This window comes from Neoarius graeffei, chromosome 1, assembly GCF_027579695.1.
Source record: "Neoarius graeffei isolate fNeoGra1 chromosome 1, fNeoGra1.pri, whole genome shotgun sequence".
Lineage (NCBI taxonomy): Eukaryota > Metazoa > Chordata > Actinopteri > Siluriformes > Ariidae > Neoarius > Neoarius graeffei.
Window position 1 is genome coordinate 97,240,349 of NC_083569.1, and position 15,143 is coordinate 97,255,491.

A 15,143-nucleotide genomic window follows, 5' to 3' on the forward strand; every position below is an offset into this window, starting at 1 on the left:
ACAAACTCCGCCATGTTTACTGTAACTAATATGATAACATGCTGTAATAGACATGTTTGTGTAATCTGACCAAGGATCTGTGAACAAAGGAGGATTTTAAAGTCAGTCTCTCTACATTTATATAAACTGCTTCAATAATTTTTTTTGGATGTCACGATGACTGAGAGAACATTTTATTTTAGAAGAAGCAGGAAGGAGCAGAGAAACATTTGTGCTTTTTATGTTGAATGTTTATTATCTGACTATTCTCTGGATTTGATCTTGATATCTGTTTCTGGACTTTTGTGAATGACCTCTGGACATTTCTGAATGTTTTTGGATACTAGACTCTTGTAGAATTGCAGGAAATGTGGTTCTATCAAGTACTAGTCTGAAACGGTTGAATATCCAATCCAATCCAATCCACTTTATTTATATAGCACAATTTTAACAAACACAGGGTTTCTAAAGTGCTGTACACCACAACAGTAAACAGTAGACAAAAATAAATAAATGAATAAAATCAGCAATAAGTAAAATAAGTATAAAATAAGTAAAAACAGTAAAATAAGTATAAAATAACTAAAAACTCATAACCCACCCAACACTTCTACATCACATCAATACACCATCCAGTATCCAAAGGCCAAATGAAAAAGGTGGGTTTTTATCATAGTTTTAAAAAGAGACAAAGATGGGGCTTGTCTAATGTGGAGTGGCAAAGCATTCCACAATTTTGGGGCTGCTACAGCAAAGGCACATTCTCCTCTGTTTTTTAACCTGGTTCGGGGTACAGCCAAAAGCAACTGGTCAGCTGACCTAAGAGAACGGCTGGGAATGTAGGGTTGTAGCAGCTCAGAGAGGTATGGTGGGGCAAGGCCATTTAAAGCTTTAAAAGCAAACAAAAGTATTTTAAAATGAATCCTAAAATGAACAGGTAACCAGTGCAGTGAGGCCAGAATAGGTGTAATGTGGTCATACTTTCTGGTGTTTGTTAAGAGGCGAGCGGCAGCATTTTGCACTAATTGCAAACGGGCAATGGAGGACTCACTAACTCCCATATATAGGGCGTTACAGTAGTCCAGCCGGGTAGTCACAAAGGCGTGGATTACTGTTTCAAAATGCCGCCTCTGAAGAACTGGTTTGATTTTAGCCAGCTGCCTTAACTGGAAAAAGCTGGACTTCACCACAGCTTTTATCTGGGTGTCAAATTTGAGGTCAGTGTCCACCTTAACCCCCAGGTTATTAATGATTGGCCTACAAAACTGTTCCAGGTAGCCTAGGTCAACCAGGGGGGACACAGCAGAGCCACTAAAAACCATAACTTCTGTCTTTTTTTCATTAAACTTTAAGAAGTTTAGAGACATCCAAGCCTTGATGTCTTCCAGACAGTCTAACAGAGGCTTAATACTGTAGGATTCGGACTTCTTAAGAGGTACATAAATCTGACTGTCATCGGCATAGCAATGAAAAGAAATACCATGCTTCCTAAGAATTGAGCCAAGTGGGAGTAGATAAAGAGAAAATAAAAGAGGGCCAAGCACAGAACCCTGCGGAACCCCATGTAATAAAGGAACAGTGGAGGATACATGATCAGCAAAGCTAACACAGAAAGACCGCTGCGTTAAATACGACCTGAACCATTGTAGTGCTGTGCCTCTGACACCCACCCACTGCTCCAGACGAGCAATGAGGATGTCATGGTCTACTGTGTCGAAGGCTGCTGTCAAGTCAAGGAGCACAAGGACAACACTATGGCCAGAGTCAGTAGCTAAAAAGATATCATTAAAAACTCTTAGCAGCGCTGATTCAGTGCTGTGTAATATTTTAAAACCAGATTGGAAAGGCTCTATAATGTTCTGTCCATTTATAAAGTCCATGAGCTGACAATAAACAATCTTTTCCAAGATTTTAGATAGGAAAGACAATTTGGAAATAGGTCTGAAATTAGCCACAACAGCAGGATCTAGACCAGGTTTCTTTAACAACGGTTGCACAACAGCATGTTTAAATTGAGCTGGCACCACTCCAGATGATAGACTACTGTTTATAACAGCAGTAAATGATGGTCCAATAGTTGAAAGAACCTCCTTAAAAAGTCGAGGAGGAACAGTATCCGCTGGAGAACCTGAGGGCTTCAAGTGATCAACAATCTTCTTCACAAAGGACAGGGTTACAGGCTCAAACGTCACAAAGAACACAGAGCACGGAGCAGAGGCTGAGGGATCAATACCAGGGGGAGAAATAAGTGCTCTAGCAGAAGTCACTTTATCAATGAAAAAACGGAGAAAGTCTTCACACACAGCTGGAGACACCTCAATTTGCAACGCCTGTGGTGCATTCAGAGCAGAGTTAATAACCTTAAACAATACACGAGGTGTGTGAGAATTTAACAGGATGATCTCCAGAAAAATATTTTCTTTTGGCCTCTCTCACAGTGGACTGGTAATGACGCCAGCAATCTTGCATAATTTGAAAAGACACTTGTAATTTGTCCTTTTTCCACTTTCTCTCAGCTCTTTGACACTCCTGCCTAGAAGCCCTGGTGGTTTCATTCAACCAGGGTTCTGCCTCCAATTTATTTTGCCGTCTAATTTTTTGTGGAGCCACAATGTCTAAGGCAGTTTGACAGGCGTTGAGAAACCAACAGATCAGTAACTCAGTATCATTAGACACATTTTCAGGGATAACACAGTCTTGATTGAAAACAGTGGAGAAATGTGCGGCAGTGGAGGGGTTAATAACCCGACCTTTGCGAGCGGCAGCGCAAGATTTAGCTGTCTGACAGTAAACAGCAGCTTCAAACAGAACAGGCCTATGATCAGAGAAAAAGGCATCACAGATCTCTAGATTACAAATAGGCAAACCATAGGATAGGACGAGATCAAGTGTGTGACCACGTTCATGTGTCGGCCCAAGTACAGCTTGGACAATATCAAAAGAGTCAATGATATTTAAAAAGTCTCTCGCTAATGGGTTCTTCTCAGGACAACAAACGTGAATATTACAGTCCCCCACGATGAGGACCCGGTCATAATTAGGCAAAATATCCGACAGGAATACAGAAAAGTCCATCAAAAGTCTTTGTTATATTTGGGAGGGCGATAAATCACCGCACACATCACAGTGTGTGGATGACCCAGCTCAAATAAACTCAGTTCAAAGCTAGCGGGGGATGGCCGCGATATTTGTTTGCATTTAAAATCACTCTTAAAAACAGTCGCAATTCCTCCTCCTCGACCAGACGACCGGGGAGAATTAAAATAGGAGCATTCGTCAGGTAGAAGATCAGAAAAGACTCCGGACTCACCAGCACTCAGCCAGGTCTCAGAGATAAAAAGGAAATCCAGCTCCCGAGTAATGAAGAAGTCTTTGAGGATAAAAGCTTTATTTCCAAGTGATCTGGCGTTAACCAAGCCAAATCTAGCAGGAGCCGGCGGACAACCAGCTGAAGAAGGGGCACGAGCCAGGGGCCGCAAATACTCCAGATTTACTCCACGCCAGCGTAAACAAGGGGAGCAGGGACGACAGGGCTGAAAGGCCTCATCGGAGCCCGCCACCGTAACCAGAGAGGAAGCAACAGGATCCAGGGCGCGTTGAGAGACACACAGGCGAGGGCCACCATATCCAGCTCGATTGGGACGTGCCAACCTCAACCTCACAAGACAGCCGCTACGTTTCCCCCGACGCCGGTGCCGTTTTTTCCGAGGCAGTGGAGCAGGTGTGCGGCGGAGGTATGCAGGGAGATCCAGTAAGAAAGGAGATTCTGTCCCCGCCTCACAATTGTCCAATTTTTGCAGTTTGATAGCGGTGATTCTCAGATCTAGCAGTATTTGGCGGTCATACACCAGAAGAGCGTTGATGTCATGTACAAGCGTTAAGAGCAGCAAAAACATACACAACAGGTAGAGCAGCTGACGGCGTGCCTGACACACTGGCGCCATCTTGCCAGCATTTTTTAAAATATATGCCGATAAATAATACATTTTGGCTTTGCGATTTTACTTGAAGATCATGGTTTACAATAGAAGATACTACCCAGAGCATTGTGTGTAAATGGGATGTGTAATACAGATGAATATGATGACTTATAATGGGCAGAATACTTTTGCAAGGCCCAGAATAAACACATTTTCTTGGGTTTGTGCACATTGATCTGTTTTATTAGCTGTACATATATTAGCAGAACCACAGTGATGCAGTTCATGAGAAGTGAGAGAGGCTCTAAACCACTTCCGGAAAGTACACTACACATGATATCTTTGTGTGCAGCACTGAGGTACATTTTTGCCTTTAGAGCTGCACACCACAAACATTTAAAGATTCAGTGAGCTCAGACACACAGTGAGTGCGGAAGTGTTTTTGCTGTCTTCAGTTAGTGTTGAGTTCACGGTCTCAGAAGAGCTGCAGCAGGAAAAAAACAATTGTAGGTTAACACAGAAATGCAGAATTTTAATGGATATTGTGTTTCCTTCTCTGGAGTGCTGCTGCTTGGTGTTCTCCAGGGTATGTATTGAGATAAATATGGGATCATTTTAATGAACATTGCAAATTAAGCTCTTTTAATCAATCATTCGCAATCAATGAGTTATCTTCTTTGTAGCTTTCTAAGTCGAGAAGCAATCTGGAAAATGTTCTGAAATGCACAAGATACAGAGCTTGAATTAGTGGGGTTTTTTTTTCCATTACAAGTGCATATCAAATTATGCACTTGTTATTGTAGTGACATTACAGGACACCACTGCTGCTCAACTTATTTCTCATGTGACTGTCTCTTATCATTCTCTATCTGCAGAAAAATATGTGGTTAACTTCAGTAAACCTGACCTGAGACAATAGATAAAGAGCAGTAGAAAGTAACACCAGTGACCTCAGATAAACAAATAATAATATAAACAAGCTAGGAAATTGCCAATTGTGACACTTGAGTGGGGCAGATATAAAACAAATGATTAGACTGATTGGTCAGCAAGTCTCACAACACCTAACAACATCAACAAATTAAGAGAACAGCCACCAGTGTTTAAAGGCACAGAACTGGAAATAAATTCAGAAATGCTGCTGGCGTCTGAGGTTGAATTTTCAAACCATGATATACTGTACATATCTAACATCAGTCAAATATATTTATGAGGGATGGCAATGAACTCATAGCTCTTTCAGTTTTCAGCCCAAAAGCAGAAAAAAGGGGTGAAGATTTTGGTCCATAAAGATTAAACAGGACCTTCTCACAGCAAGAAGGTCCGGGTTCGAGCCCCGTGGCCGGCGAGGGCCTTTCTGTGTGGAGTTTGCATGTTCTCCCCGTGTCCACGTGGGTTTGCTCCAGTTTCCCACACAGTCCAAAGACATGCAGGTTAGGCTAACTGGTGACTCTAAATTGACCGTAGGTGTGAATGTGAGTGTGAATGGTTGTCTGTGTCAGCCCTGTGATAACCTGGTGACTTGTCCAGGGTGTACCCCGCCTTTCGCCCATAGTCAGCTGGGATAGGCTCCAGCTTGCCTGCGACCCTGTAGAACAGTATAAAGCGATTAGAGATAATGAGAATGAGATGAGATTAAATAGGCCTTGTGCACTCCAGTGTCACATTTAACACGTTACAGATAATGTTAAAGCTCATAGGCAACAGTTTTAATTTTATGCACATTTGAAACTTTATATGTTAAAAAACTCTGTAATTTTCTTCTGGTCCCAAGAAGTATTGTTAATAAGTAATAATTAAAATAAGTTAGCACGGATCGTGGGCGGCACGGTGGTGTAGTGGTTAGCGCTGTCGCCTCACAGCAAGAAGGTGCTGGGTTCGAGCCCCGGGGCCGGCGAGGGGCTTTCTGTGTGGAGTTTGTATGTTCTCCCCGTGTCCGCGTGGGTTTCCTCCGGGTGCTCCGGTTTCCCCCACAGTCCAAAGACATGCAGGTTAGGTTAACTGGTGACTCTAAATTGACCGTAGGTGTGAATGTGAGTGTGAATGGTTGTCTGTGTCTATGTGTCAGCCCTGTGATGACCTGGCGACTTGTCCAGGGTGTACCCCGCCATTCGCCCGTAGTCAGCTGGGATAGGCTCCAGCTTGCCTGTGACCCTGGAGAAGGATAAAGCGGCTAGAGATAATGAGATGAGATGAGCACGGATCGTGGTGAATTTCTGTTCGGCTATTTTCGTGACCACTCGGCGCGTGACTTCATTTAAGTCAAACAAATCGCTTGAGTTGAGTCCACTTCCGTTTACTTACATTGCCGTTCTGCTTGAGTGCAGACGTGCATTCAGGAATTTCCAAAGAAAAACCATGCCTTATTGTTGTGCAGTGAATTTTAACAACGGGACCGGTTCAGGAAGAAGTTTTTATCTTTTTCCGAGAGAGGAGAAGAGGCGGAGAGAGTGGATTGTGCGTGTGAAGTGAGAGGATTGGCAGCTGGGTAAATACGCCGCTCTGTGCTCCGATCACTTCGAGGAGGATTCATTTTTGAAGAATTCCCATCTGTTGGAGAGTTTAGGTGTCAGTGTTGGACAGAGATGGCTCAAACCTGACGCTGTTCCAACAAAATTCGAGCGCAAAAGCAAGCAGTCAAAGAAGAAATGGACCAGCAATGCTCAAGCAAAAAGGAGAAGATTGGACGTAAACATTTTTACCTTTGCTTGCAATTTTTCAAGTAAAGAATCCTGAGGGATCCTGTACAATCATTGTGTAAATGAGACAAAAGGGATAGTTTGTCATGGCTACCTGCCAGCATGCTAACATGCTATTGACTAACATGATAAATGTCTGTGTGTGTGTGTGTGTGTGTCTGAATGCAAGTGTTCCTAATGAAGTGGCCACTAAGCTGAAGTTAATTTGTCACCGCTAAAATGATACCTGCGGGCATGCTAACATGCTAATGGTTCACATGCCATTTGCATGCTAAATGTATGTGTGTGTTTATACAGACACACGTGCTCCTAATAATGTGGCCATTAAAGTTGATTATTCACAGCTAACATGCTAACTGCTAGCCTGCTAACATGCTCAATGTATGTCTGTGCATGGGTTTACATAAGTGTTCCTAATAAAGTGGCCACCTGCTAGCATGCTATTGACTAACATGATTAATGTTTGTTTAGAGTAGGCTATAAATAGTATAATGCTTGTATTAATATTAGCAATAAATTATATTAGCAATATAAACGAATCCACGTTCTATTATAGGGATTGTGTGTGCCCCTGTGCGCATCAGTGGGTAACCCCACTAAATGTCCTGGTATGGGAGAGTTCGCCAAACTAGAGCGTGATGTAATATTGCGCATGCACGTACAATTGGTTGGCAAGAACTGTTCACAATGGCCGAGAAAGTTGCATCATCGCCTAGTTTTCGTAGCGGTTTATCGCAGTATGCAAGTTTGTTGCCAACTGATGCTAAGCAAAGATATGCAGCAAAGCTTCTGTACAACAGTGGCACCAAAGTTTTGCCTGATCCTTACGCAGTCACGGACAAATGGGACCCAAATCCAAGCACCTGGCCTGACCTGACCTTCAGCGATATCTACCTGTATGTGATTGGCACGCCTTCAATATACACAAAAGAATCAATGAAAGCCTACAGGTCTCTTGATGCATACAAGTGTTAATTATTCAGTTGTTTTATTGAAATATTCATTTTTGCTTTTTGCGCCTAATAATAAAAAGACATAAAGATCAAATACGCACAATATAATCTTTGAAACATAAGTTAATGTTGTTGCTTCACACGCACACACCAAAGATATACAGTACAGTACTAAACTTAAGCAAGTTGTACATTTAGAATGCACAAGCAGTGTTTTAAATCCAGGCTATGCTATTTATCTTCAAATACATATCATGAAAAGTTCGACCAATCTTCTAATGTCAAATATTTATACTGCAAAAAGTACATAAATTTGCCGCAAGTGCGTTTGCGGAAATTGTACTCATGTGTACTGCATACAAATCAGTATCATGTTTTTACCCAAGTAATCATGTTAGTCAATAGCATGCTAGCAGGTAGCCATTGCAAATCAACTTCAACTTAGTGGCCACTTTATTAGGGACATGTGTAAAAACATGCACAGACATATCCATTGTCATGTTAGCAAGCTAGCAGTTAGTATGTTAGCTGTGACTAATCAACTTCAACTTAATGGCCACATTATTAGGAACACGTGTGTCTGTATAAACACGCACATACATTTAGCATGCAAATGGCATGTGAACCATTAGCATGTTAGCATGCCCACAGGTATCACCAAATCAGCTGTTCGTGCGTTTTTACTCATCTTTTGGTTGATATATAAGCCATGTCATAGCACAACAAATTATTTCTGATAAGGAAATTTTATCTAATATAATATTAAACTGCAAAACAAAATAATAAAAAAATCATGTGTCTTACCAGATATAAAGTGTCGAAAGCAAACACGGTCATTGTCAGTAGGTTCCCAATTGTCACGCTTAATTGCTGCGATCCAAAGCTTTCGGCGAGCTTCAGGTTTCTCTGGTATGCGGTAAAAGCTCTTGGGATCATTCTTATCAAATCTGTATGTGCAGCTGATAATACAACACTACCATAATTAATTAATGACTCGATAACTCCGATTGGCCATTTATAAATAGTCTCTTGCCAACCAAAAAAACATGTGACCATTTGGTGACGTCACGCCGAACTTTCCTATATGTTGTGATTGAATTGTTGAAAATTAGCCCTGTATGTTTCTCTCCAGGAAAAAAAAAGTATATTTAGAAAGTGATTAAATAAATGAACCTCCTAAACGTATGCTCGGTTCGCAAGTAAACACAAAGCTGCTCCTGGTCTGTTTGGCTTAAATGACGTCACGACGACGGCCCCCTGGCAGTGAAAGTGCGCATAAGTGAGATGTAAACAATCCTTCAGAAATTGGGCAAAACAGTATATTTTAAGCATTTTATTCAATTTTAGTGTGCAAATTAGACACCAGGAAGATTTAATTCACTTTTCGGGTCGTTCTTCTAGACAATAAAGTTGATATTCTATGGTACTTTTCTACATGGGGTGGCACGGTCGCCTCACAGCAAGAAGGTTCTGGGTTCGAACCCAGCGGCCGGCGAGGGCCTTTCTGTGTAGAGTTTGCATGTTCTCTGCGTGGGTTTCCTCCGGGTGCTCCGGTTTGCCCCACAGTTCAAAGACATGCGGTTAGGTTAATATGGGACGGCCTTGGGCTGAGGTGCCCTTGATCGAGGCACCTAACTCCCAACTGCTCCCCGGGGGCTGTTAGCATGGCTGCCCACTGCTCTGGGTATGTGTGTCTGCTCATTGCTCACGTGTGTGTGCATGTGTGTTCACTGCTTCAGATGGGTTAAATGCAGAGAGGAAATTTCACAAGTGTGTGATGAATAAGGTTGTGCTTTCTTTTTTTCTTTTTACCTCTGACCATTGCCTATGACCTTTAATGGAGATAATAAATAGAAAATTATGAAATCTACTGTTTTGTTTTGTGACTGCTGCTCTCTTTCACTCTCCTCTGAAGCATTAACAGTGAAAATATCAGCCATGTGAACATCAGACAACTGATGTATGGAAAGGTTAAATTAAAATGCACTGTTATGTTTTAACTGTTTACTGCAGAATCACTTAAAAATCCACCATCCAGGTGAGTTTTAGTGATTGGCACAGTTCCCAACTGCACAGCTCGTAATATTACTCTGCCTCCTATTCTGCTTAAAGTGGAAATAGGAAATTATGATCAGGGAAAAATCAATATCAAATAAGCCTAACACCAGTAGATATAAAGGTTTCTGATGTGTACTGCTGTTCATTATGTTTTCCTCTGCTGCAGGTGTATGTGTTGTTTTGGCCGACACGGTGATGGTGCTCAAAGCTGGGAGCTCCCTGGATCTTCCATTAAAATCTCCAGTAGAATCAGTGTTATTAGTTAAGTGGACCTTCAATAAGAGCACTTTTGCTGAATACAGTACAGACCAAAATTACACATTTCTGGAATCACAGTTCACTGGACGGTTAAAGGGGGATGATGATAAAGTTGGAGTAACTGTACAAGATCTTCGACCTCAAGACTCTGGAACCTTTGCAGTGGCTGCACTTAGCACCAAAATACAGCCTCCAACACAGATATTTAAAGTTTATATTCAGAGTGAGTATGATTTAATTTTATAAATGTAATGAGAATCATTTTAAACATATAAAGATTAATTACATAAACATATTAATTGTTAATTGTTTCAACTCTCCTAGTCCATATATTTTAAATAAGTGGTTTTAGTCTGAGCATCACAAACTTATAGCTTTGTGAATGTGTTGTTACAGTAAAACGTTGCAGTTGCAGTTTCATGGGTTCCTTATTTGTGTGTGAGTGTGTGTGTGTGTGTGTATGCATAGGTCCTATAACAGCTGTGCAGATTGAGAAGTCTCAAACATGGCTGACGTCCAACAACAGTTGTGAAGTTGTTGTGAAGTGTGCAGCACCCGGAGCTGAGAGGGTCTCCTACTCATGGAGCGGCTATCAGACTGCAAGTGGAGCTCAGCTGCAGTTCAGTCTCTCACCAGCAGAAGGAGCTGTTACACTGAACTGTACTGCAGCTAACAGCATCAGCTACAGTTCTGCTTCAGAGACACTGAGCTGTAGCACCAACACAGGTACAATTACACTTTTCCTTCTGGGGAATGAACACCATCGTCTTCAACAAAACTTTAACCACACAAGTTTTCCAAAAACGTCTGCTTACTGAATCTTGTGTGTGTGTTCAATTGTGCATGTACTGTAGGAGCTCCATTGTCAGTGCTCAAACTGATCAGTAGTCTTGTGGCGGCCTCTCCCTATCTGCTGGTGACGATCATTCTGGGTATAAAATGTTACAGAGCACACGGTAAATAAAATAATAATACGAATAAACAGTCTGCAAATAAATTGTCAACAATAGAAACATGAGCTGAATCCTTATTTATTTATTCATTCATTCATTCATTCATTCCAGGTCATCATAACAGCCAGTATGCTGTAACTGTAATTGAGGAATAAGTGCTTGGTTCTTTGTGGTTCTTAATTCACAGCTTAACAGTTTAGAGAAGGTGCAAAAAAAAAAAAAAAATTAAAAAGACTTTGCTTAAAATATCTTGCATTGTTTTATTTTTGTAAATAATGTTTTCATTTACACTCAGATCTCAGTGACACAGTATATTTACCTGTTCTTATGTTTGCACATTTCTGGATTGAGTGCTCTTATGATTGCTGGGGAAACTCAGTTTTCACTCTTTCTTCAAGCTCTCTGGTTCGTCTTCCAGTCCCTTGTATTTCAAAAGATCCTAGTCTTTCTTCCTTGGTCATTTGATTGCCACGCTTATCACATCTATCACAATATTCTGCTCCATTTATATTCTCAGTGTCTGTTTGTTTTGCTGTACTGGTTATCTGTCTGTATCTGGAGATCACACAGGATTTTTGTTGACTTCTAATGCTTTGTGTGATTCCACTTGTGAGGAAATACGACTGTCCAAACCATATTCATGTTCATCTGTCCCTGTACACAAGCCTAGCCATGTTTACTGCAGCTAATATCATAAAGTGCTGTAAAAGACGACATGTTTGTGTCATCTGATCAAGGATCTGTGAACAAAGGAGGATTTGAACATGAGAGTCTCTTTACATTTAAATAAACTGCTCCATTTGCCCTTTATCTGTTTCTGGACTTTTGTGAATGATGTCTGGATAGTTTCTGACTATATTTTTATCTACTGGACTCTTGTATTTATTAATAAACCTCCTGGACATGGATCCTCACACATTTCCTGAGTCTTACAACTTATTACATTTAGCAGATACCAGTTTACATCAAGTGTTTGTTTTTGTTTATAATTATTGAAGAAAAGCAGTATTTGCTTTTCTGGGAAAGAAAAAAAACACGACATATAATGAAATAGTTAAACCTTTACTGAAATGAGTGTATATGTTCTGGAATCTCTATATTGCACTTAAAATGAATTGGAGTGTCAGCTGTAATTCAAATAACAGTTTACTGTATATTAATGTGTTTGTTATTATACATTATTGTTTTGTCTTTAATAATCACTTGTACAGGAACCTTAAAGCCACACACCCCATACAAACTAATTAAAAAACGCTTTGAATGCTTTTGTTTTGAATGTTTTTTTTTCTCCAGTGTCAGTATGGATATATACAGTGTATTGTATGATCCTGAAAAGCTACACTACACATCGCAGAACCTGGTACAAACAGTCTCCTTATCCAAAAAAAGCCCAGTTGTGTTTCCATGTCGTGCAGAGACTATAATAAGAGCAAACATTCAACAGTCTTCTCTATATTCTACCAGGGATCCTATATTGAGTGTCCTGTATCACCACACTCTGGTATTGCAGGAGCAACATCTTGTAACACAAGACCCAATAACAGATGTGAAAACAGCTGAGAATATGGAGTTATATGCTGCTTATTATGTCAATTTGTACTGCAAATCACACCAAGCCATTTTCTATACTGCTTATGTGTCAGGATGACGTTAAGTGAGAGGCAGGGTACACTCTGGTCACGTCTTCAATCTGTCATGGAGCAAATATAGAAATGAACAACCATTCACACCTACAGGCAATTTCAAGTAAGCAGTTGACCTAATCAGTGAGAGGAAATTCATGCAGGCATGAAGAGAACATACAAACTCCACAGAGAAAGGCCCTTTCAGCTGCAAAGTTCAAACCCAGACATTTCTTCCTGTGAGGGGACAGTGCTAACCAACATGACCTGGAGGGTAGAGAAGCAGCCTTGGGCTCAAATGGTCACCAGTTTGATTCCTGGGGCTGGCAGGAAAAATGTGAGGGAAGTTTGGTAAATGAACAGCACTTTCCCCTCCCTCTGTATCATGGCTGAAGTGCCCTCGAGCAAGGCACCTGATCCCTGGGCACTGTAGCATAGCTGCCCACTGCACTGCTCATTGCTCACTTGTGTGTTCACTACTTCAGATGGGTTAAATGCAGAGAAGAAATTTCACTGTGCTTTAGTATATGTGACAAATGAAGGCTTCTTCTTCTTCACCATGCCACCCATAAATTTGCACACTTTGTATCTTTTGCATTGTCTTTACATCGTGCCATGTGCAAGGGGTGCAACACAGTACCTGTATATGTGTTTGTATCTGCTTGGTGTTCCAAATAGCTATAATCTGTATCTGTATTCCAATATAAACTGAAAGTGAGCATGGTCACTTTATAAGTTCATAAGAAGGGAGAGAAGCTCTGAACCTCTTTCTGAAAATACATTTCCCATTATGTCTTTGTGGGCGGCACGGTGGTGTAGTGGTTAGCACTGTCGCCTCACAGCAAGAAGGTCCGGGTTCGAGCCCCGCAGCCAGCGAGGGCCTTTCTGTGCGGAGTTTGCATGTTCTCCCCGTGTCCGCGTAGGTTTCCTCCGGGTGCTCCGGTTTCCCCCACAGTCCAAAGACATGCAGGTTAGGTTAACTGGTGACTCTAAATTGACCGTAGGTGTGAATGTGAGTGGTTGGCTGTGTCTATGTGTCGGCCCTGTGATGACCTGGCGACTTGTCCAGGGTGTACCCTGCCTTTCGCCCGTAGTCAGCTGGGATAGGATCCAGCTTGCCTGCGACCCTGTAGAACAGGATAAAGCGGCTAGAGATAATGAGATGAGATGAGATCTTTGTGGGCGGCACGGTGGTGTAGTGGTTAGCGCTGTCGCCTCACAGCAAGAAGGTCCAGGTTCGAGCCCCGTGGCCAGCGAGGGCCTTTCTGTGCGGAGTCTGCATGTTCTCCCCGTGTCCGCGTAGGTTTCCTCCGGGTGCTCTGGTTTCCCCCAAAGCCATGCAGGTTAGGTTAACTGGTGACTCTAAATTGACCATGAGTGTGAATGGTTGTCTGTGTCTATGTGTCGGCCCTGTGATGACCTGGCGACTTGTCCAGCGTGTACCCCGCCTTTCACACGTAGTCAGCTGGGATAGGCTCCAGCTTGCCTGCGACCCTGTAGAACAGGATAAAGTGGCTAGAGATAATGAGATGAGATGATATCTTTGTGTGCCGCACTGTGTGGTACTTTTTAGCTTTTAGAGCTGCACAATGCAAACATTTATAAATTCAGTGAGTTCAGACACAGTTAGTGTGGAATTTTTTTTGTTCTCTTCAGTTAGTGTTGAGTTCACAGTCTCAGGAGAGCTGCAGCAGGGGATAAAACAGTTGTCGCTTAACACAGAAATGCATAATTTTAATGGATATTGTGTTTCCTTTTCTGGAGTACTGCTATTTGGTGTTCTCCAGGGTATGTACTGAGATAAATATGGGATCATTTTAATGAACATCACAAAGTAAGCTCTTTTAATCAATCATTCACAATCAATGAGTTATCTTCTTTGTATCTTTGTAAGTCAAGGGGCAATCTGGAAAATGTTCTGAAATGCACAAGATACAGAGCTTGAATTAATAAATGACATTAGAAAATGTCATGTTGTTGAGTAGTGGTTAGCACTATTGCCTCACAGTAAGAAGGTTCTGGGTTCGAGCCCAGTGGCCATGGGAGGCCTTTCTACGGTATGTGGAGTTTGCATGTTCTCCCTGTGTCTGTGTGGGGTACTCTAGTTTCCCCAACAGTCCAAAGACATGCAGGTTAGGTTAATTGGTGGCTCTAAATTGACTGTAGGTGTGAATGGTTGTCTGTCTCTATGTGTCAGCCCTGTGATGATCTGGTGACTTGTCCAGGGTGTACCCTGCCTCTCGCCCATAGTCAGCTGGGATGGGCTCCAGCTTGCCTGTGACCCTGCACAGGATAAGTGGTTAGGGATAATGGGTGGATGTCATGCTGTAAAGATATCTGGGTATATTTCAAAACTAATATCATAAAGTGCTGTTTGACATGTTTGTGTCATCTGATCAAGGATCTGTGAACAGAGGAGGATTTGAACATCAGAGTCTCTTTACATTTAAATAAACTGCTCCATTTGCCCTTTATCTGTTTCTGGACTTTTGTGAATGATCTCTGGATAGTTTCTGACTGTATTTTTATATACTGGACTCTTCTATTTATTAATAAACCTCCTGGACATGGATCCTCACACATTTCCTGAGTCTTACAACTTATTACATTTAGCACATCAAGTTTTTGTTTTTGTTTATAATTATCAAAGAAAAGCAGTATTCGCTTTTCTGGGAAAGAAAAAAAACACTACATATAATGA

At 41.6% G+C, this 15,143-nt stretch overlaps 1 protein-coding gene across 1 annotated transcript; it reads left to right on the forward strand.

Annotated features, from left to right (window-relative positions):
- Positions 1-4,309: 4,309 nt before the first annotated feature.
- Positions 4,310-11,630, forward strand: LOC132873212 (SLAM family member 7-like). The gene is made up of 5 exons (XM_060908592.1): positions 4,310-4,485; positions 9,776-10,090; positions 10,336-10,593; positions 10,722-10,823; positions 10,932-11,630. Exons 1-5 carry the CDS (start codon positions 4,422-4,424, stop codon positions 10,973-10,975), a joined length of 783 nt encoding a protein of 260 aa, XP_060764575.1. The 5' UTR covers positions 4,310-4,421; the 3' UTR covers positions 10,976-11,630.
- The last annotated feature ends 3,513 nt before the right edge of the window (positions 11,631-15,143 follow it).